This window comes from Bactrocera tryoni, chromosome 1 (assembly GCF_016617805.1).
Source record: "Bactrocera tryoni isolate S06 chromosome 1, CSIRO_BtryS06_freeze2, whole genome shotgun sequence".
Taxonomy (NCBI): domain Eukaryota; kingdom Metazoa; phylum Arthropoda; class Insecta; order Diptera; family Tephritidae; genus Bactrocera; species Bactrocera tryoni.
In genome coordinates, this window is record NC_052499.1 from 13,707,524 (window position 1) to 13,732,568 (window position 25,045).

Consider the following 25,045-nt stretch of genomic DNA (forward strand, 5'->3'; position numbering starts at 1 on the left):
TTCCGAGGAAAGTGGCATTTTGACAGTGGTTTAACTAATTTAATATCGAAAAACAAGGGTAAAAATGACAGTTTTTAGAAAATCCAGGCCTACATCCCCAATTTTTCGAAATTCTCAAAACCGCTCAACTATGCACTTGATAAAAGCTTCATAGTTCAAAAAACATTAACTTTTTTCGTTTTAGATAAGAAGCCTAGCCAGGAAGTTGACGCCGCAGAAGACGTCAATCAACGGGATCTTTGATATTCCGCCATTTTTTTTTTTTACATAAAATAATTTTTATTTTGTAGTTCAATAATAACTCTTAATATACATATATGCAAAAAAATGGATGTGATCTGTTTTTATCCTCCCATAATAAAAGTGGAAAAAATTGCCTTTTTTGACGGTACTAGAGGTGTCTAGTGGTAAGTCAAGCAAATATCACAAATCTGAAACAAAGTTTAATGGAAAAGGAAGGCGACAAGTGTGTGCTCTTAAATCCAAATGGAAGAATTGTCACCAAAGTGTTTTATTTTATTTGATCCTGATAATGGTATTATAATGGATAAGTGAGCACTGAAGAGCTCAAATTACACGTACGAATGGTAAAATGTTGATTTTTAACGATTATTCGCTCAATAATTTGCACTTTACACGCAATAGACCGTAAATTTGTAACGAAATGTCATTAAAAGGCTGGCAATGAAATTTATCGATTGCAGATAAGCTCGTAATGACAAAGAATTACGCATACGAAACACCCGTTGTGACAGTGTTGACATTGTAGGGTATATTCAACAGCTGCTGCATAAATTTTCCAGCGTCAAACTGAAATATGACATATGCACAGGAACAAAACGATAACAGAAGCACTGAAAAATAATTCTATCAGAAAAACAATTGAAATTTTGGTTTACACACAAGTACACCAGGGAATAAATGCGTGTATTGGCTAGCAGCTGATGTCGTTTGGGCCGATTAAATAAAGTTCCAGTTCGAGTACCGAGTATATTCAATTATAAACAGTGTGATAAATTGCTAATAGGTATGCAACAATGGCAGGGGAGGTGGTTGATTAATGTCAAAAGGGGTGGCTTTTCCTGGAATGGTTTGTAATTTAATAAACCATAGCATTATAAGTGTACGTGCGCGTTTAGTGACAAGCAAAAGTAGAGAATATGCATAAATACAAAGCAGATAGGCAGACAGACTATGAAAGTTTGCATCGAAACTTGACCAAAAAACTATAAAAAAAAATGCAAAGCATTCATAAAGGGTGAATAATTATGCAAGGGTGTATAAATATATAAATCAAAATGGACGAGTGCAACATGCTGTAATGCGGGTATGAGTGGATATTTGCAAGGAAAGCAGTAAATTTCATATCGGATTTCCGTGAGCGCGTACAGCCGAGATGGGCTAAAATCGATAAGCGAGAGTAAAAAAGCGAAAAAACTGTATGTTATGTATGAATTAAGTTGCTGTGCTGCATTCGCTTAAAAAGCCCTGTAAATAATGCATACTTTGCCAGCACGATTACATACCTGCTTTGTATATAAAGCAAAAAAAAATATTTCAATCTTCCTTAAACGGAAAGAGAGGTGCTTAAAAATATCAAAACAAGCTGAGCAAAGAATGAAAAATGATCGAGAGCACACATACTAGAACATAGAACATGAGGTAAGATTTTTTCATTAAATTATTTGAACGTTTGATGAAGGTTAATCCTGACAGAGGACGATATATATGAGATAGCTGTAAACAGCTGTAGATGCGAGTGCAGCTGGCAGCGTACAAAAGCGAGATGCGGCAGCAACAATAAACATGGCAAGGCATTGAAGGAAAATCGAACAATTTAAGAAGCAATGTAAGACACAAATTAAAGTAAAACAAAAAACATAAACATAGGTGAATGTGCCAAGCAGCGGAAGGGAAGCAACTACACATGCACAAGAACAATTTATGGACGCACTTGAGCGCTAAAATGAAGACGTGGGGAATACACACACACACACACACACATACATACATACATATGTACAAATGTGTGGCATTAAAAACTAAGGTAACCACTGAAAAAATAAAATCGGAAGAAAAAATCCCTTTGCCAAACAGCTGTCCTTATACTATACGCAATTCGCCTTCGGTACACGTCGATCAATTGTCGACAGCATGCAGCTGGTGGCTGCGGCCCAAGCCGAAATTAAAAAAAAAAAATTCCAAAAGGGAGCACTCAGCAACCCTTATGCTGTCTTTCTTTAACCCGCATAAAAAAATATTATATTTATCTTCAAGATTATAGACTAGAAAGTGCCGGTAATTGGTGGAGAAAAATATAAGTTCCCCTCTTAATCGAACAAAAATAGCAGCAGAACCGAATATAAAAACAGGTGGAGTTAAACAATTGCATAAATTGCGTACGTAGAGTTCAATGCAACTGTCGGATATGAGCGCTAAAGACATGTGGCACGTTGCAGCGCAGGTGTTGCAAGCATTTTATCTAAGCCAATGTGTATTAGGTAAATGGCATGTAGTTGTGGTTAGTATTGGCAGAGCAAAAACTAAAAAAATAAATAAATAAATAAAAATGGCTAAAGCCAAGAAATAAATAACAAATAATAAAATATTATAAGTAGTTTATCAACGCGGCAAAAACACGCCGCATTAGGCAGGCAGCCCTTAGCGCATTCAAGCGCAAAGAAATCAGTTGGGATACTCATACCGCTACCGTGCGTATTATACAATAATGGATTTGTTCCACTTTTTACTCTTGAGGAAGTTTTTGTTGTTGTTTTTCTTCAATTCCCAACGGTAGCGCTGATATAATACGAAAATTTAGTGCAATATGCCAGTTGGTATGAGAAATAAGAAAAAAATTCTACTATTAATTCGAAGGCTTAGCGCTGATTGGGGCGTATATGTACCATAATTGAAGCAGTCTTAGATTGCTAATACTACACATGCATACATACACATGACAGCTTTGTAAATGTGCAGCTAGCCGGTTCGGTAGCGCTGCTAGCTTATTGCTGCTTGCTTTGCAGCATTTCAAGCGGGAAATACCCGTTTTGCGATATGTATGAGGCTGTATTGTTTACCTATTAGTCATGAACAATTACTTAAAAACTTCATTAGGAATTGAACGGATTTCGTAACAATTTAACTGTAAAGTAGAATAACAGAAAACAACTAATTTCATAGGAGAATTTAATAAGACATAATGATTTCTTCAATAGAGGCTTTATGAGTGAAAATATTAAAAGTGGAATTTTTTATTATTTAATATTAGTTCGAAATGTGTGTAATTGTGGAATAATTATTCAACTCTCGTTAGGTACACATTTTAATCTGTAAACCTCAGCCCATAATCAAATTGGAAAATCCGAACCGCAGAGCGTGTTTTTATTTTTTTCTTAATGGTGAAATTTGGCTTATATAAGTGATTATTTTTTATTAGAATGCGTTGATTATAAAAGTGCCCTCGTAATACCAAATATTTATGCATAAAAACTTGGAGCTTTTACAAGACTTGCTATGCTTTCGCATTTGATTCAAAGCTTTTAACAGTTATTTCTCGAATTAGAAACAACAATTGACTTTGCATACTAATTTAGAACACATTATATAATAAAATGGAATACGGATAAATCTTTCTTAAGTAATTATAGAAACTTTATGTGAAGTTTGTAGCGTTTTTTTATAATATTTAAAAGCTTGATTTTTATATGTGAGTTTAAACATCTCTTCATATATTGGGTGCGCTGCTAAGTTATCGCTGTTTTTACTCTCGCAACAATGTTGCTAAGGAGAGTATTATAGTTTTCTTCACATAACGGTTGTTTGTAAGTCCTAAAACTAAAAGAGTCAGATATAGGGTTATATATACCAAAGTGATCAGGGTGACGAGTAGAGTCGAAATCCGGATGTCTGTCTGTCCGTCCGTCCGTCCGTGCAAGCTGTAACTTGAGTAAAAATTGAGATATCATGATGAAACTTGGTACACGTATTCCTTGGCTCCATAAGAAGGTTAAGTTCGAAGATGGGCAAAATCGGCCAACTGCCACGCCCACAAAATGGCGGAAACCGAAAACCTATAAAGTGTCATAACTAAGCCATAAATAAAGATATTAAAGTGAAATTTGGCACAAAGGATCGCGTTAGGGAGGGGCATATTTGGAAGTAATTTTTTTGGAAAAGTGGGCGTGGCCCCGCCCCCTACTAAGTTTTTTGTACATATCTCGGAAACTACTATAGCTACGTCAACCAAACTCTACAGAGTCGTTTTCTTCAGGCATTTCCATATACAGTTCAAAAATGGAAGAAATCGGATAATAACCACGCCCCCCTCCCATACAAAAGTTATGTTGAAAATCACTAAAAGTGCGTTAACCGACAAACAAAAAACGTCAGAAACACTAAATTTTTCGGAAGAATTTGCAGAAAGAAGCTGCACGCAGGCTTTTTTTAAAAACTGAAAATGGGCGTGGCCTCGCCCACTTATTGACCAAAAACCATATCTCAGGAACTACTGGACCGATTTCAATGAATCTCGGTATATAATATTTTGTTAACACCCTGATGACATGTACGAAATATGGATGAAATCGGCTCACAACCACGCCTTCTTCCAATATAACGCTATTTTGAATTCCATCTGATGCCTTTTCTGTATAATACGAGTATATACATTAGGAACCAATGATGATAGCGGAATAAAACTTTACAGAAATACGATATTTGAAAAATATGTAAATGACGTATAATGAAATCTCGATTATCACTTTATCATGCGAGAGTATAAAATGTTCGGTGACACCCGAACTTAGCCCTTCCTTACTTGTTTTTTAATGAAAATGCAATTTTATTGTAAGGATGTAAAGCCTTCCCTTTCCTATGAATTATTCGAAGTATTGATACCCCATAGCTAGTCACAACTTTTTCACATCTTTCTGGCAAACGATACGATAAAACTGTTCATCTTGTAATGCTATCCAAGAATCAAGCCATTTTCCAATGTCGGCTTGTGAGTGGAACTGCTTTTGAACCATAACATGTGTCATCGAATGGAACAAATAATAATCGGACGGTGCAATATGGCGGCTGGGGTAGTACTCCCCATTTAAGCGTTTCCAGTTAGGTTTTAACGGGTTTGGCAGCGTGAGGCCGAAAGTCGTCATGCAGCAGAATCACGTTTTCGTGCTTCTACTGGTATTGAGGTCATAAGGAAGCCAAGTTCCATGTTTCCGAATCATACACAGGCCATGTAGACGCTTTGAAATGGCTTGGTGGGCGACTACCAATGCTGAAGCAAGCTCTTCTTGCATTTGACACGGATCCTCATCGAGCAACGTCTCCAATTCTTCGAAGGTTTTTGGCCTTTCCTTACGCTGACAGTCAAAATTACCGTCTTTAAAGCGACCAAACCAATCACGACACATGGTTTCACTTGGGGCAGCGACTCCGTAAACTTTTTGGAGTTTCCGATGCGCTCTATCCGTCGATTTCTTAGTTTTAATGAAGAAAATCAATACTTCTCGCAAATGACGATTATCTGACAAAAAATCAGACACATTCGCATAACCAAAAGTATAGGCATGGCACATAAACAAAGTCACTAAGGTGGAAACGCAGTTTATTTTTCAAATGTCTAGGTAAAGTTGATCACATTTTGGTTATATTAAAAATGAACAGCACAGACTGCTGGAGCCATCTATTGACCAAAAACGGGACTTTAGTTGCGCACCTTTTATTATATTTAGGCTTCTAGATATTATTCTACTTTCTGCTTTTAGAAAAGAAAACCCACAATCCAACGAAAATAATAGGTTGTCAAAAAAGTCTTGCCGTATTTTCGCTAGTTGGCGCTGAAAGCGCGTAGTTCTAGTTTTATTCGTCACATCGGGTCATACTATACCTTTTTGGAAAGCTCATTTCACGCGCTAGCACGAGTTTGATTGATTGTCGTTTCTTTTAAGTCGTTCGCGAGTTATAGCGTCGCAAACATGGAGCAAAATAAAGAGAAAATATGGCATATTTTACAGTAATACTACGATAAAGGCAAAAATGCATCTCAAGCCGCCAATAAAATTTGTGCAGTTTATGGACTCGATACAGTTTCCATTTCCACCGCATAACGATGGTTTCAAAGTTTTCGTTCTGGTGTAGAGGTGGTCGAAGATGCGCCACGCTCCGGAAGGCCTGTCGTCGAAAATTGCGATAAAATCGCTGAATTGGTCGAAAGAGACCGGCATTGTAGCAGCCGTAGCATCGGTCAAGAGCTGGGCATGAGTCATCAAAAATTCATTTCAATTTCAATAAAAAAAAATAATAATCAATAAAAATACCGCAAGACTTTTTTGACAATCCATTATATACTACAAAACTTGAAATGTAAATGAGAGTTGCGTTTTCGAATTACTAAGAGCTCTTACAGAAGTAGCAGAGGAAGAGGAAGACCTCCACTCCGTTGGAAAGACCAGGTGGAGAAGGACCTGGCTTCGCTTGGAGTCTCCAATTGGCGACAAGCAGTCACTTTTCACATAGCTTTCAACAGCTTTTAAGAATATAACTTAGAAATATTCTTAATTGGAATTTACTTGCGCTAAGCTGTGGAGCTCACCACAAAACTTTAATTTACTTTTTTTTTTAAGGGGAATTGATTTAAAAATAGAAATTAAGTGTATTCATTTCATGCCTATATTTTATAAGTTTTGCCCGATACGCCCTGTGCAAAGATTTGTGTTTGCTGCTGCAAGTATCAGGTATCCCAAGGTGAGTGAAAAATTCTTCAAGCAAATTCCTGGCATTCATAAAAAGCCAATAATAAACGTGGGAATATTTTCCGCATCCTTAAACGACATAAGCGGACACGTACAAAAAAAACACCTCAAGCATTGAATTACACAGCAAAAGCAAGGCTGTATACACATACATATATGTATATGTATGTATGTATGTATATATATAATTTAACGTAACATTTTGATTGTTGTGAAAAGGGACATATTCTCGAGACATTTACACAAACAATTAGACATAAATAGAATCCGGCCTTAGCCTATGTTTATTTCAAATATTTGCATAATACTTAAACGGTTTGATTTTCGCGGCAATAAAAAGAAACTTCGAATATACGTTAAGCCCAAAAGCAAAGAACCGCGCGAACGCGTACACAAGGAGCGCGGCACAACAGGATATCCTGCCTTGTTTTCGCGCTTGTTGCCGCACAGAACACTCCCAACGAGGTATAAACGAAGTAAAGTTTTGTGTGAGCGAAAAGCGCGAAAAAGCGACAGGATGGAACAGCTGCCGACAGCCGTCAGCCGACGGCCGACAGTGTAGACGAAACCACCCCTTTCGTGAAATATTTTACAATTAATATTACAATATTTTTTAGGCGATTTTTCGTGGCCGAAGCAAATCTCGACAACAAATATACGTACATAAGTAGTTACATTTGTGTGCGTGTTTGTGTGTTTATAAAAATGTAAAACGTGTAGTTGTGAGCATTTGAAGCACGTGGGAAACGTATGCAAATGAAAAATAAACAGATGAAAAAGTGGAATTCAAATAATAAAGGAAATAATATGAGAAAAAAAACAATTATGACTTTGCTGTCGTCGATGACGAAGCCAACTAATTGCGTGATAGCGGTGCTGTTGGTGACGTTGCCGCGAGAGAAAAAGCAGCGCGACGGCGGTAGTGTTGCCGATTATGGCAACGGTTGACGGTGGTGGTGGGTGTGTGAGGTAAGCAGGCGATTATGGTGCCGTTGACCGGCAATAAGACTACACACAACGCCGACAAAGCAATACAAACAAACAAACACATATTGCATATAGACGGAGAGAGAGGCAAAGCTTGTCATACAAATTTATATGCGGCGCGGCATTTGTTGACAGGCGCACAGCAAATATGACGGTCTAAGCGGCAGATATGTATGTATCTGCACAGATACATACATACATATACTGGATGCATAGGTGTATGCAAGTTTGTTGTTTATTTAGCACACGATAGGCGCCGACGACTCTTGTAAGCGAAACATTTATTTACAACAATTCTTGCCACATATGTGTTAAAGCCAATTACTTATGTATGTACATATGAATATAAGCATGTATACAACATGTAGGGACACAAGTAACTATGTGTATTCGTTTCTAACTACATTTCACGTTATATGGCTATATTTACATATATGGTATGTACATATTTAGACAAAAATATAAGTGTGTTTTATTATTACCCCGGAAAGCAGGAAACGTATTTTTAAATTGTGCGGATATGACAACGCCGTTGCCGTAGTTGCCGTCACTACGCTGGCGCTACTGCTCACCGCTGACACCACGCTGCAGCAGGGCGATGAAGAGGCGGGTGACACGGCAATATATTCATTTGATATTGTAGCTGATAAAAACGATGACGCCGATGAGGAGGGCGATGACGATGCTGAGGTAGAATGATTCAGATGCGCGTGCTGGTGATGATGATTATTGTGATGATGATGTTCGCCATCATCACGTTCACGATCACGATGACGTCGATGATGATGACGTTCACCATCACGTTCGCGACGATGGTGCTTTTCGCTACGTCGTTCCTTATCACGCTTATCGCGTTTCTTCTTCTTGCTCTTGCGATGCTCCTTGTACTCGTGCACTTCAATGTGATTATTATTATTGCTCTCCGCATCCATTGCCTCGGTGTGCGCTTCGTCCATTTTCACGACTGTGAAGGTGGCCGCAATCGCGGGTACATCACCGGCCCGTGGACTGTCAAGTGGACCGGCTTGTTCGCCGCTTGCCGTATCCATCATCATCATTTTGATGTAGTGTTAGTTTTTGTTTTGTTACGCTTCGACAACAACAAAAAATTGTTTCGTATAAATAAACAAATATCTGTATATAAATCGGTGGTTTAGAATTTTTCGGAGGTAGCTATGTGCGTGCATATGCGCGTTTGAGTGTGTGTTGAAGGCGGCGGAGTTGTTGACTTACACCACGCTTTGCGCTGAGGAACGCAGTCTTGGCGTGATTTTGGCTACTTTTTTTCGAATCACAGCGGTAAATAATTGTCGATTTGAGCATTTACTTTGTACGTTTGCTTGCGTGTGCATGTGCGTGTGGTGCTCGCGTCAAGTCAACGTTGTTTGCTCCACCGTTGTTGGCTTCCTGTGCGTGTTGTTTAACGTGTTCAACGTTTTTGTTGTTTTTGTTTATTTTTGTTGTTTCGTCTTCACTTCGTGGAGCGTTTTACTATCAATTATGCTTTGGCTACACGCGTTTTTAAAGTAATTGTATTTGTTATTTGTTGTAAATTTTATTATTGTGTGCACGTGTGTGTGTTTTAGACCTTTTCTTGGGAATGCTTTGTGTGGTCGTTACCTTATCGTCGCACTTTTTAGCCAAATAGCTATTCTTCTTATACATTTTTTCAGCTTTTCCTCATTCTACACTGTTTCGAGCAGTGCTCGTGGCTAGTTGGCTATAGCTAACTGTTGCTTAATTCACTTTTGCCGTCTTCTACTTCTTAAAACACAAACACTAGCACAGCTCACCTGTAGAGCGACGGTGTGCGAGATTTTTGCTTTCTTGAGAACAGGCGAAATTCTTTTATTAGCTTCACTTATTTCATTGTTTTGTTGCTACACTTTATCCATAAAGCTTCTTTGTATATTTATATATGTAAATATTTCTATATATCTACTGGTTTTACGCTTGCAGCTGTGTTAGTTAAACGCTTATTCATTTGCTGTTTTTGTTACTATTTTTTTATATTTTCCATAGACACCGGTGTGATCTTTCATTTTGTTATTTCTTTGAGTTGACTAACTTTGGCTCAGGTAGCTTTCTTTGCTAAAATTAACAGCACTTTTTTATATTTTTGTATATTTCTTCACAAAAAGTGTTCACAAAAAATTATATAATGAAAACATGTTTTTTGTCTACTTCCAACTTGTTTCTATGCGGGATTGGAGGGGTGTTCTTATTACTTTCCATGTGTTGCTTTTGTTGTTCACTGTGTTGATAAATAAATAATATTAACTATTATTGTATAAATTTGTTATCCGCATGACGCGTACGAAGTATGTATGTACATTTTCATGCCGAAATTTAAAACACTTGAGCTAGTTTGGGCAATTTGTTAAGCAACAACAATTCATTGCTTTTTTAACACGCTGGCTTTTGTCCAGACAAACTGGACCAATTTAAGCTGACAGACTGTGTTTAACTAAAAGCCAACCAATAACCAATGGTTATGAGATATTAAAAAAATGTTGCTACTACAACAACAAAGCTTAAAATCGCATGCCTCGCCGCATGGTTTTTTGACTTTTTCTCCAATGTGCAGTTAAAAGCTGCAACCAAGCCAAAAACTAAGGAAAAAATAATTACATTCTAAAGGAAAAAATCACAAATAATTGCTCCGATGCGGTCAAAGCAATTTAAGCTCGTTTTTTTGTTGTTCTTATTACGGCTATGTAGATATTTCTTTGCCGCTGTCGAATAATCACGCAGATATGCACAAATTAAATACCAAAAACGTTTCGAAACACGAATTATGTACAAAAAAAAAATCCGCACTCGTCTGTATATTTATGTTAGTATATTCACTGCAATGCGGACAAAACGGCTCAAACGCAACGCGGCAACGATAATTTGCTGCCTATTTTGGCTGCCTGTCTGCCACACCGAACGCGACGGCGACTATTTGCTGCAATACACGGTTGTACCCGACGTGCAGACAGATGTATGCGCGCTGTTACCAGAATCCACAGGAAGGCCAGCGCGCCGACGAAAGACCAAACAAAAGCGAGACGACAAAAACCCGGCCGACGGAGCAAAATTTACAAAAACAAAATAAATAAAAGTGATTGAACGCACACAAAACACACGTCGAGTCGAAAGCTATATTAAACAAAAACACTTTGTATAACAAACATACGAATGAATGCACCGACCCAGCGACCGGCTGACACTTTGACTTCAGTCACTGACTAACCAACAAACCGGCTGACTATTCGCCTATATCTGTGGCGGCTGGCGGCTGCTTGCCTGCCTGCTTGCTGCAGTAGAGGTAAAGTTGCATATACATATACACACACATATATATACACTGTGATCTCCTAGAAACTATAGTGCACACAATATGTATGTGCTACACAGCAAATGCGGCGATAATAAATTTTAGCTTATTTGTTGTTGTTCCTATTGATGCAACAGTGCAGGCGCAGGCAGTAGCAGCGGCAGCATAGACGCTAGCTGGCAATAACATTTACTAAACACATTTACTAACCGTACATTGAAACGAGTGGCGTGAACGCTAAGACCGAACGGTTAATACTGACTACACGCCAGCGTTGGGATTCGCTCAGAAGGTCGGTCGGTTGGTCTATCGGCTATGTCGTGCTCACAGCTCAACAAACATTAGGCTTGCCTGTGCCTGCATTGATCTGCCTATCGTTAAAACAGCCATTGTACCTTTGCGCTCATCAGCTACTCGAGCTGTAACTCCACTCAGCCGCCCTTCATTCTTCATGTTGCTTGGTTGTGTTCTTTTGCGGCGTTCTCTGGATGACTAGTTCTCTAGTTCTCTTTGCGCTCTCTGTGCTACATGCTCACCAGCCCAGCAGCAATCAACCACACATGCACACCGGTTATGTTATGTTGAGTTACCGATTACCGGCTGATGAACGGCCTGTTGTTGTTTAGAGTAAACACGACTTACAGACACACACACACACGCAGGCATAAATGTTCGGTGGTTTGTGGTGTTTGCAATTGGTCGTGATATAACAAAGGTGGCACTGTTGGCAGCCAGCTACTCTTTGCCACACTCCTCGGCGTAATCCACCATTGCAACAGCGTACGGTACGTACCTTGTACATACCTTATCCTGTTGCTGTGTAGAAGTTCATTCGCACTCGCATGTTTAAATTTATAGGTTTGTTTTATGTTGCGGTTGACTCTTTTATTTTCTCTATGCTGTTGTTGTTGTTGATACCATATCATACTTTGTTGTTTTAGTGTTGTTAACGCACACACACACATATTTAGTAATAAGTACATTTTATAAATTTGTTAGGAGGCTCCTATGGAGTTCGATGACGGCGACAACGTCGGCGCGCCTGTGTGGGGAAAAGAGTTGCTGATTGAGGTGAGTAGGCAGGGAAAGAGTGTAAGGTTAGCGACTCGTATGGTTTCAGCACAATTTTCGATTGTTCCTTACAATGTTGTGAAGCGTGTTAAGTCATATAGCACACAGCATAAATATATGTATGTATGTATGTACTTTTAGGTATAAATGTATGTTTGTATGTGTAAAATAGCTTTTTGGTTGTTTGTTTTGTTTACTGTTTCTATTATAGCTGGCTTTCGTTAAGTGGAGGTGTGTTTTACCGCTTCACCAACTACTCGGAATAATTTACATACACAAATACAGTGCTTTGACAAAAAGTTGGAATAAACAGAGAATAAAACACTAAGGGCCGTTTCCACAATATCTGATTAGCAGCCATTTCTCAATTAAGTTTTAGTTAAAAAAATGTTCTTTATCGAATTAAGAAGTCTTGGTTAAGTTAACCACGACTTAACTGACAGATGGCTACTAACCAGATATTGATATACACTTATTTTAAAGTAGACTTTACCTAAACCCGAAGAATTGGTGCGAGAGAACTTGGTTTCATTCACACGTGAAATAGTATACAAAGTATTTATTGCACTTTTTCAGTTTTATCGATTGAAAACACGAAAGAAATTCTCAAGGTCATATTCGTTCAATGGAAATTTTGCTAGAAACGTACCGAATATAGAGTTATAACAAGTTATCAAAGCATACTTTTAGGCGCATTCACACTGATTTCGTTAAAATATGACTAGTGATTACATTAACAATCGCGCAGCTGTCAATAAGGAAAAATCCATAAGCCAAAATCAACACGTTGACTGCCACACTATACGAATATTGCTGACAGTTGTCTTCTAGCGCTTATCGCGATGTGACTAGTAGACGAACGGCTGACTCGTGGTCGATTGTTTATTACAAGTCTAACGAAAGCAAATACATACGCTCGCCCGCCTCAGTTAGACACAAGAAGGTCGTTAGACCGATGCAAAGAAAAAACCTATAAAACAACAAACAAAATTCAATGAAAACAACTAAAAACAGCTGAAGTTTAGAGCGTACAGTTGTGGTGGCAGGCAATAAAAGTAGCAACATTGAAAGAGTAAATTTGTAAGAGACTAAAGAGCGAGCGTGCAATAAAAGAGAGCGCATGTAAACGCAGAGGTAAATGTTATGAAACAGAAATATAAAAATAAAATAAAAAAAAATGAATGAAATCGAGAATTGCAAAGAAATCGTGTGTAGACGCTCTCAGTGCTTTCCATTTGGTTGGAGGTGCTGTAAGAAATGATGGTGTAATAATTTAACAACAACATAGCAACAACAGTGCACTGCAACGCGCATTGAATGCAATGTGTGTTTATATGTTTGTCGGCATAATAATACCAGGAAGAGGCGCAGTGTCAGCGGCCTTTTGTGTGCTATCATCACACCGAAACCTCTATGTACAGCGGTAGCGCGCTAAAGAACTTACGACGACGTCTACGAAGACTACGATGATACGAAATGATAATAATCACATATTTATGTACACATAGTTATGTATGTATATATGCTGCTTTGCATGTAAATGTGGGCAATTATGAAGTTAGTGATGGGAAAGAGGTTGCCCATGACGATAACGAAAAAAAAACTAATACCAACGCGATAATGAAGTTCGGGCCAAAGCTGATTTGGCTGAGAGAATGACTAGGAAGATATTGTGCCTAGAAGATGTACAAAAATAAGAAGGGCAGAACAAAAAGCCAACGTATGTATATAAAAAAAGTAAATAGAATGCAGAGCAGAAAACATAATAGACGAAGAAGATGTTACAACAAACGCTGTCGATTGCGTACACAAAACACCAATGCTAGCTAAGAAGACAGCACAACAAAGGCACGGTAAAAAAGGAGAAGCTGCTGCCGCCAAGGGCCACCAAAATAGATCAGAGATCAGAGACTGTGACTGTGACGGACTGACTGCAGCGTTAGATAGACTAGATAGTTGCATAGATGCATGGCGATTCAATGGCATGCTATGGAAAGACGTTCGAATACGTTTAGAGCGCTGGAAAATATGAAAAAGCAAATATACGAACAAGTCAATGCAAATATAAAAGAAAACTTTCAATATTTTAGAGCGAAGCTAAATTTTGATTGTAGACAGGCACAGGGACCTTAGATTGACGGGCATAGACAGCCGCAAGCTTGTGCCTTTCTATTTATGTTTACTGCCGCAAAGATTTATATACAAATATGTATGTATATTTTTGAAACATGAAAAAAGTAAAAGTCAAAACTATGAGAAGGCAAGCATACATACATACATATGTATATATCACAGTATATACATAAGTACAAGCATAAAAATAGATTGCCTGCAAATGTTAACATTTTGCCGACACAAATTCACTTAAGCCATTAAAGCTTATTACAACATTGGACAATGTGAGGAAAAATTTGGTTGAAGGATATTTTTTTAGAAAAAATAAATTTGAAGCTACAAGATTCACTTAAGTCGATAGAAACAGATGTGGAAGCAATTAAATTTTCAATAAAGTTATAACGGTATATCGTTTACAACTTGTTGACGGTCGCCGATGATTCGAAGCTCCGAACAACATACATAATTACATAGAAACAAATTTGGTTCAGTTAAGATTGACGTAAGAAACAAGTACGTAAGAGCTGATTACTTTGCTAAACGACACGTGTCGAGTTTTCTTATCTCTTGCAAATCCACTTTACACAAAATTCATTATCTAGTCTGAAACTGAGAGCCCTTTGCTCACTATCACGTGTTTGTTGATAATTAGAGTGCTCACAACTTGTCATAAAGCATTGTAAAATCAAAAAATCATAAATTTTTATACAAGTTTAAAAAATTTGTTGTTGTATTACATACTAAAATAAGTTTACGTAAATACAACTCTGAACGCTATGTATTTAGTTCGTTATAACTGATCAGCTGATTTCTGTTTACATCAGTTTGCTTTTGTGTTATGGTTAAATTTGTGTTTAAATTTGAATTCCTTTCAATTAGCTATTTGCGAATGTTTTTGGATTAATATTATAGAGGTAACATAAAAAAACATAATATATACAATTTTACTAATTAAATGTGTTTTTAGACAAAAGGAAAGCGAATGCTTTCCAACACAACAAGAAAGTGGCGGTTGGAAGAAGAAAAATCATTGGTTGAATTTTTGACACAAAACAGGGATTTTGAGGTATATCTATTAAATAAAATACAATTTAGAAGTAATCAATTTTAATTACAGAAGCCAACGTCTCAAATTTATTATAGACGATTTGAAAAAGAGAACAACATTTCGGTGGACTGGAAGGTGACAAAACATATAACAAAGCCCAAGCATGGGAGGACTAGACGGGTGCAGGGAATATGGAAGGCGAAACTATAAAGTGTAAGATTTTGTTTCCAAAACAGAAAATTCTCTTCTAACCTCAATATTGCTTTAAATACACGTTCGTTATAACCGGAAGATCCCAACCTAAACAGCACTATTTTTAGTTCTAAGTCTAAAGGAAGTTGTGCTCCACTAGAATTTGTGTTAAATACACTGTCGTTCTTTATATAATTTAAGATGCGGCGAAATTGTAGGGGCGAACCATTTCATTGAAGCAACTTTTGTCAAAGTTCTTAAGTACATTATGTTGCCATTACGATTCTTTAATAAGTAAAGTAAGCTCAACGAAAAAATTTTAAACATTTCGTCCGCATCTTCGTCGTCGCCTGGAAAGTAATCTGAATGTGAGACTTGCTTAGAATGGTATAACGCACTTGAGTCAAGTATTATCAGGTTTGATGCCTGATTCTTGCACTGTGCATCCATTATCTTAAAATTTTCACTTCTCCTTGTCATTTTGACGGCGAAATACTTATTTTTTCAAGTATTGTAATTTTTGCTTTTTTTCAATCAACTGATCAAACAGTGATTTACCACAACAAATTTATACCGACGTGCTCACAACCATTGTGTTTTTTTTTTAATTTTTTTTGTTTATGACTTATAACTTTATGAGACGATATGAAACCCCTAAATATTTTAGTAATATCAAGGTCAAATTTAAATAGCTAAAAGTGTTGGGTTATGCAGGCACAAGATTTACGTTTTCAGTTTGACAATGGCAATGCGAAACGCAGCCTTTATAATTTCCAACTTCAACTTACGTGGTGGTCGCTAGTGACCTTCTCCGCTTCCTGCTACCAAATTTACCATTTGGAATAGCTGCAGATGAAGGGGGTGACATGAATTTCAATGAATATTTAAAATGTAAATTACAGTTATGCAGAGTGTGAAGAGAATGCCCACAAAACAATCAGAAAAATTAATTGTAGCTATCAAGAATTAATTCACTTTCAAGTAAGTTTAGACAAAGCTCCTTCCAGCTGTCCAAATTATTTACACATCGAACGTGTTACGGAGCAGTGCATTAGACGCACTGGAACAATAGATGAATAACCTTAAGGACACGGTAATGCACGTGAGCGCATTGAATTTTTTTTTTGAAAACAGTAAACTAAAACTGAGAAATATTGCGTATGTGTGCATGTGTTTGTGTTAGAGTGGAGGGTTGTTTTGCAGACGTCACGTCAATGACTTAACTGACGACTGCCTAATGGGCTGTAGTGCGTTATGGGAATCACGTAGACATTCAGTCAGCGCAGTCAACAGTCATCCCGCCATAAGGAAGCAGCCAACAGTTGGCAATAATCAAACCAATCTCCAGCCAACTCTATAGAGAGCACAGTATTTGCATTCTGGATTCAGCGTATGCATCAGCTATTCCATACACATACATGCATACATGTGTACGCTTATTGAAGTCGTTGTGCGCCTTACAGGCCAATAGGGGATGACAAAACTTTCCCAAGTAGATTAAAAGCCAAAGGGCGCTAACAAATCAGAAAAATACGACAGAAACAAGAAAAAAAGAAAATAATACCCTTCACAGGTGCATTTCTTTTAGTAACTATATGATTTTGATCGACCAATTAGTATGGTATAGTCGTACGAGCTGTATTATTTGTTTCGAAATTGTAGCAGTGCCTTGGACAATAATACAGGGTTTGTCCGAAAAGTAATAGAATCGATTTTCTTCCGCCACTATTGTACTTCTGAGCGTGCGCTCTCTGACTGGATTCGGTAGAGGGTGTTCCTAGCTAACGAACGAGCAGCTGGACAGTTGTCTCCAAACACCTGGAGAGTCAGGACAAAAAATGTTTGTGCGACGTGTTTCTGTAAGTGATGTAAGCCGAAAATGCAGCGGTAAATCTTCGACAGAGACGTTTGATATGATTGATATGATCACGCTTATCCAGGCCTTTTTGGAGGGCCGGGAAGGGTCAAAGGCATCGTCCACCATGAATTTGTTCCTCCTGGACAAACCGACAACGTCAAGTTTTACGTGGAAGTCCTCAAGAGACTCAAACGAAGGGTCAATCAAGTCCGACAAGACATCGCAGCCGATTGAAAGTTGCACCACGACAACACCCCGACTCATACCTCTTTTCTTGCGAACAGCTATCTAACAAAGGCCGGCATCCCAACGCTTCTGCAGCCCAGATGTCGCCAGACAAATTTCGCCAAATTTCGTGGAGACGTCTTGCAATATAATTTTTTTCTACAAGATCTTAAATTCGATCTGTTTGTATGACAGCTATATCTTAAAGTGAAACGATACCGGCGGTTCCGAGATGAAATGAGCAGCTTCTTGGGCAGAAAAGATGTGTGAAGAATTTCGAATGAATATCTCAAAAACTGAGAGACAAGTTGAACTATATACAGGTAGAGGGACATAACTAAATCGACTCAGCTCAAGCAGCTGTTCGTTTATATAAATATTTACATTATAGGGTCACCAATGTTTTCCCCTGGTTGCTGCAAACTTCGTGGCACTGTTCAGGGTATAAAAAAAAAGATTGTGTGCAATGACTTTGTCTGCGCATATACATAGATATTTACATACATATATCACATGGTGTAGTAACATTTAGACAGCGTAAGAAGAGCGGTCAGAAGCGAAGAAACAGGATGCAGGTTGCAGGAAGCAGGGACTCACACAAATGGCGCGATGTCAAGAGAGTAACAAGGCACACAGCAAGAAAGTGAACAGACGAGCTGGCGAGCAACGCGAAATGAGCGCAAGCTAATGCCACTAAAGGGACGCTCCCATAAATTGAATTGCAACGGCAATGTTGTGGTGGTGAAATAAAATCAGGCAGTAATAAGGACACCACGCCACACCACACACTGCTAAGGAGTAGCAGCGCCAACACTATTGTTGTTGTTAAGAACAAAATTTGCTTATTCACTGGTTGAGCAGCTGAAGGCACAGCCGTGTGCAAGCACAGTTGGCAGCAGTATGCAAAATTGGCGCTGTGGGATGCACAGAAGTAAACGGCTGCGTGCATGTGTGTGTGTAAATCAGTTTGCCGCCAGATATCCCATTGATTGCATGAAAGCAAAAGCAATTGGTTTGTTCCTGGTTTGGGCTGATACGGTAACCTTTAACCACAGATTGAGCAGTTATGTGTACGCGTACGAGTGCAAACGCAAACATTTGTCGGTAACGAGTGCGTGTGCGCATGTGTGTGCGCTTTTCTAAGGCAATTTAATTATTTGATGGTTATGGGCGTCTGGCGCAGCGGAAGGAAGCTGGAAAACGTGTTTTATTTGCCAAATTCTTGTTGAGATATTTAAATCGAGTAATTGTAATGCAAATACAAACATACATATGTATGTGTGTTGATGTGATTGTTGGTATGTTTGTGTTGGAAGGAACAATGTTGCACGCTAAAATCTTGAAGACGGTAATAGAGAAAATAACAGACAATAACAAAGGAACAGCGCAACTGCCGATAATCGGCAGGAATCGTGCAAGGAAATCTAATTAAATCGCAAAGCAATAGTTGTAATGAACCGTGAAAGGAAATATCGTTGTGATTGTGTTTTAGTGGTTTGAGTTTTGTAAACAAACATACGTGAAATTTTCGATATTATTATTTGGGAATTGTTACACCCATGTCAGTTAATTGCTCGAGGAGTGAGACCCAGGGCATTGAATTAATGTTTGTTGTTGATTTAATTAGTCTTATGATCTAATAAGCGTTGGCAGCTGACTACTGCGGTAGTAATTAAAATATGTGCCAACTCGAAGTAATCAGTGTATTTTTTTAAATACCGTTTCTTAAAAAATCGTTACAGAAGAAAGTGATCATCAAGAGATTTCGATACTTCCAGTTGGAGTAATATCTGAGGAAGGATCTATATGTAACCGAGTTTTTTTTATACCAGCGGACCAAAGAATCATTAATCTATAAATTTAGATTTTGACAGGATCGATTACTAGCATCTTCAGAGCTTTAAAGTTCCAGATGTTTTTTTTTATTTTCCTGAACTGAGGTTCCCTGTAGTTGATGGAACGAGTGTATGGATATAAGAAACGTCTCACTTCAAAGCTGTAGCTTTGGATAATGATTTCTTATACTTCGAAGATATTGCCAACCGGAATCGTTATTTCGACACATGGAAATTTCAGGGCTTGTGCATTCGAGTGTTAAAAAAGGTAGTTTAGAAGATCAAAAGGGCACAGAAGAAATGCAATGCAGAGCCTTAAAGGGTATTCGTATAGATTAGCGATTGAAAGGGCTTGTCAAGTCAGTTAACATTTCGAGTTACGTTAAGTTAGTCTGGTAAGCTATTGAGCCACGGAAAGATCAGTTTTGGTCCTTTTCGTTGCCAGATAGAGTTCAGTTAAGAGGTTCATGAGAAGTAGTCAACCTTTAGGATGCCTGCGCTTGATGCGAATGTCAGTAGACTCTGTGACCTCACTATCCACATCTAGTGTTTCATACCGTGATACTTCTTCTAGTGTCTCATACCGTAAGTCCACAGACGCTTCAAGCATATCCTTGCCAATGCATGACAAGTGCTCAAGAGATGCTCCATTGTTTGCCTGATGCCTTGCTCTTGACATTTTCTGCAGTCTTCTCGGTCTCTCAGCCCCATTCTCTAGGTGTTTGCTGCCAGCAGGCAGTAACCAGTGAGTATTCCGATCATGTTCTTGCAGTCCAATCTATCGAGTACCAATAAGAACTGTTTATATTTCCGATCTACTGTTTTACACATGATTTTTGCAGTTTTGCAAAAATTCCATAGTGTTTTGATTTTTCTTACCATGCTTCTGTACGGATCGTCGAATAGACAATGCATGAGAAAATTTTTGTCAATCACGTCGAGAAAGGAAAGATTTTGGTAAAAGTTTTCCTAATCTAAAAAACGTCGTTACAACATTTATCGATGAGAACTCAAAGCAAGTAAGGAAGTTCCGAAACCGAAATTGGAAGTAGTGGGCTGCGTTTGGGACCCGCCACGTGAAAAACGCCCCCAATGAAAAGGATTACTCGGTTATAATCGCGTAAGCGGTGTCTACGCCAGTAAAGAAGAAAAAGAAGGTAGGCTGTGATATTTCTTAATTATATATTCCACAAATTGATTATTTTTTCTGCAAAAAAAAAATAAAAACATGTAAGAAAATCTTGATAAAAATGCGTTCTGAAGTGGTACACTTTGTCACGAGCCAATGTATTGATAAAGTAGAAAAGAATCGAGTTGGAAGTAAGACGTTTTTATAAAGAGTTCTTTGCGCCTTCAAATATTATTATAAAGAATTTGGTTCGGTAGTGTGAAGCAGGTGCACGAAGGCATGCACTCAGAGTGCATGTTTACACACAAACCGGCGCAAAAACACATACTATCTCAGTAGTGGTGGGCGTTTCATGTGTAATCGCTTAAAATTACAAAGCCAACAGCGACGTTGATGAGACAACATACACAAATTTATGCATATACGAGTTCGCATGTGTGCATATACATGTGTGTGTGAGTGTGAAGGCAGGTGTGGGTCTCCAGGTAAAGAATATTATTCAAGTTTGACTACGTGATTGGCGTAAGTACCGTTGCTGGCTAAATAAATACGGGGAACGTGCTGCACAGCGAAGTAAACAAAAGAGAAGAAAAACGAAGAAGCAATAAAGAAAATTGAAAAATTTAAATAAGGAGAAGAATCACTCAAACATACATACACAAACAAACTAGCTTCAAGTGTCAAGTGTGGCAAACGCTAACAACCATTTTACGCGGTGAGTCAATGAGATTTGGCCGAAAGAACTTGTGTAAGCAAATTGTGAATTGTAAGTGCTTTTGATATCCGGCTTCCAACAAACGGTTAGACAAAAGTTAGGTTAGATTACTAACTAATAAGCGAGACAACGCACAAATCACTTTTAATTAAAGAATATAAAAATCGGATAATGATTATGTAAACATAAATAAAATCCGATTTTTCTCAAGTGGGGAGCAAGTAAATGTTTTGAAAAATTACAAAAGCGCATTGAGAAAAGAAGTTTTGTCAAAGCGAAAATTATTATTTTGCAAACAAACAGGAAGTCGACTTTAACCTCAAAATTATTGGATTAAATTTTTAGAAAAAAAGAGAATCCTAATGGGCTCAAAATTAATAACTCGCTTGTTCTCTCGACTAAAGTCCTTCTAACAAGGACATTAGGATTCTCTTTTTTTCGAAAAATTTAATCCAATAATTTTGAGGTTAAAGTCGACTTTCTGTTTGTTTGCCTTCTAACAAGGACTTTAACATCAGCATATTTAAATTTATTTCGTATTTCTGTTGTTGTAAATCGAGGGCAAGACGAAATATCTCGTGTCATTAAACAAACAGTCGTCACACTCCCGTCTTGGCTCCCACGTCATTGTTGTCAGTCATAACTTCGAAGTCGTAGATAATTTCGTCTATCTTGGAACCAGTATTAACAACAACAACAATGTAAGCCTCGAAGCCCAACGCAGAGTAACTCTTGCCAACAGGTACTACTTCGGACTGAGTAGGCACTTGAGAATTCTCAAAGTTCTCTCTCAACAAACAAAGACCAAACTCTCAATGTCATTCATTATTCCCGCCTTGCTGTATGGTGCAGAGGCATGGACGATGACAACAACTGATGAGTCGACGTTACGAGTTTTCGAGCGAAAGGTTCTGCGGAAGATGCATGGTCCTTTGCGCATTGCCCACGGCGAATACCGTATTCGATGGAACGATGAGCTGTATGAGTTTTACGACGACATTGACAGAGTTCAGCGAATTAAGAGACGAGCGACTACGCTGGCTAGGCCATGACGTCCGAATGGATGAAAACACTCCAGTATCTGAAAGTATTCGATGCAGTACCTGCCCGAGGAAGCAGAGGAAGACCTCCACTCTGTTGGAGAGATTAGATGAAAAAGGACCTGGCTGCGCTTGGTATCTCGAATTGGCGTCAAATTGCGAAAGTAAGAAAAGGCTGGTGAAAAGAAGAAAAAGTCGAGCAAGTCAAGTTCTTTGTCGACTCTTTATGGTGACTTGGCATCTAAGACATCATTTAGTGATAGCAAGTTGACGACGGGCTTAGTTAACTCGCTATGAAAGCGCGTTTTAAGAGAGATCAAACGGGCGCATCTTCGTTCTGGATACTGTACCTTTCCAGAATAGACATTTCCAATATATGTTCTGCGTGCAATGAGTATATATATGTTTGCGCATGACACTGGCCACCTCTTTGCATGTCCTACCAATCCCACTCATCTAACAACCGTTTCCCTTTGGTCCGACCCCATCGTAAAAGAACGTTTCTTGGCCTTCCGTTAGATGACGTTGACAACAACTTAGCTAATCCTCACCATTCTAACGGGGACTAGGTACTCGCTAGAACAACAACAGAGATCAAACAATATGCATGTCGCTTCAATAAACGGATGCAGTCAAAAAGTGTAGAAAGTCACTTTCTTTGGTTCTTTTTCAAAAAAAAGTTTCTGCCAGTTAATTTCTTTCAAAATTTGGTAACGGATACAGTTTAGAGATCATATCGGTATTTAGTTTCACTAATGCTACCTCACTTCAACATAATTGTATCTACGAACCCAGAGGACTTCCGTATTTTTATGCCATAAATAATCGTTATTTCAGGGAAAGTTCTAAGAGCTTTTTGGGATTTATTTAAAGCTTTTATAAAACAAAAAGCAAACAGTTTCTCGCATTATCAGTAAAAGCAATTTTTTAAAAGTGTAGCAAATCACATAATCCCAGAGAATAATTATGAAAACGAAAAACAATAAAGCGCCGCATCAAACAAGGGTTCAATAGATCAATTGCACCAAACTCCAAACTAACCCAATTACGTACATATGAATAGCGCTTATCATTTGCTATCGGCTTTTAAGATTATTAAACAAGCTAATAAGTCAAGACAAGTCTATTAAATAACAAATGACTACCTTAAACGGGCTACACCCTAACCTCACAATCCCTCGACCACTGAAGGGGAAGCAAGTCACTTGAAGAGACGAAGCGAAACGTTGAGATTACCAATATAAGCATAATAAGTATAACCAGATTCGTCACACTTAGCTATTTGGGCGAGTCACTTAGAATGATTTTCGAAGCGCATTGATACGTTATATTTGCCATTAGCTTTGCCTTTAACAGCTATGTTAAATTGGCGATTCGTTACAAACAAAGTGCCAAAACTGCAAGCGTGCGGTCGTCATGCTCATCGTGCCACTGTCAGCGTTGACTTCGCCGTAGTTAGCCGTAAAAAAATAAATAAAATGAAAAAAAAAATTTCGAAAGTAATAAAGTACAGATTAGGTATGCGAAAAGTGGCTAAAATAAAGGAAGTGAGATAAAACGTTGTTCGGACTAACACGTGACAACAACCAAGGCATTTGTAACGACTGATGAAAGCAACGTAGCAACAACACATAGCAATTTCCGCATTGTAGTCAGCGGGTGCTGTCAACAAACACTGCCAACGATTCTTTAGTTCGGTCTTTATTGCCACTAAAGTGAATTTGTGCCTTTCGATGGGCTTCTGACGACTCCCTTCTAGCAATTGGCTACACGTCACTTAAACTTAGCCATTCTAATAATAGCAACAACACAATTTTAGGAACTCCGTCGTAATGTTGCTGTGCCAGCGGCTTGTGAAAATCGCATTTTTCAACGGATCATTCAGAGAAAAGCAATTAACACGCGACCGAGAGCAGAAGAGCGGACAATTGCAAGTGACCTTCACAGGAGATGTGAAAAACATTGTCAAAAGCAGGTAGCCAGTAGAACAAGAGCAAACAGCGTATGTGGCACAAAAGTGGAATTGCTTTCCCACACACTTTTACTATACAATTTCGAATTACCATTAGCCTGTGAAGGTAAGTCAGTGAGCGAGGTTGGCATTATTTTAAGCAGTCAAATGAATTTAGACGTTGAGAAGACAAATAATTCCGCGAAAATTTAAAGTAGACACGTTAAAATGGTAGAAATTAATAAAAAGCAACATTTTACACTATAGACCCTATAGACATTTCCACCTTTAGTGCTGCGAAACATTTTTTATTGTTGGCAAATAAAGGACATGCTTAGTTTTCAACATCAATAAGTTGTAAAAACATATGGTTTCGCTATTTGATTTCATTAATGGTCACATGATCCAATAAATTTCTCTGAATTATCCAATTTAGTTAAGGAATACATGGGTTAAGGGGTTTTAAAAAATTTATCTTTTTTTATTGTATTATTAAATTCTACAACAACTCTAGAATATTGTTCTAAGTTTTCAAGCTTGTCCGAGTAATATTGGGTAGTCGAAAAAGTCTTTTCGTATTTTGTTAATAGATGTTGTAGTCGTATATCTCCAGTGCTACCAATAACATTGTGTTATATCATATATGTATAGTCTTGGAAAGGTGAGATTTTATTTAAACAAAAAAAATTAAATTTGGGAAAATTGAAAAAAAAAAGTTGCATATGGTCAAAAATGAGTGAAAATAATGAAGAAATTCGCTACATTTTGAAATTTTTGTATAAAAAAAGGGAAGAAT

General features: G+C 38.0%; 1 protein-coding gene across 9 annotated transcripts in view; it reads right to left on the reverse strand.

Annotated features, from left to right (window-relative positions):
• The window catches only part of LOC120782601 (serine-rich adhesin for platelets-like), a 57,594-nt gene that overhangs the window by 21,576 nt on the left and 10,973 nt on the right, over window positions 1–25,045 (reverse strand). Inside the window, exon 1 of one of the 9 annotated variants that reach the window (XM_040114965.1) lies at window positions 8,231–9,873. The exons of the other annotated variants lie outside the window; for them this stretch is intronic. Coding sequence (XP_039970899.1) covers window positions 8,231–8,806 — 576 coding nt within the window. The 5' untranslated portion in view covers window positions 8,807–9,873. Of the gene's footprint in view, window positions 1–8,230; window positions 9,874–25,045 lie in introns of those variants that run through there. 9 annotated transcript variants of the gene reach the window in all.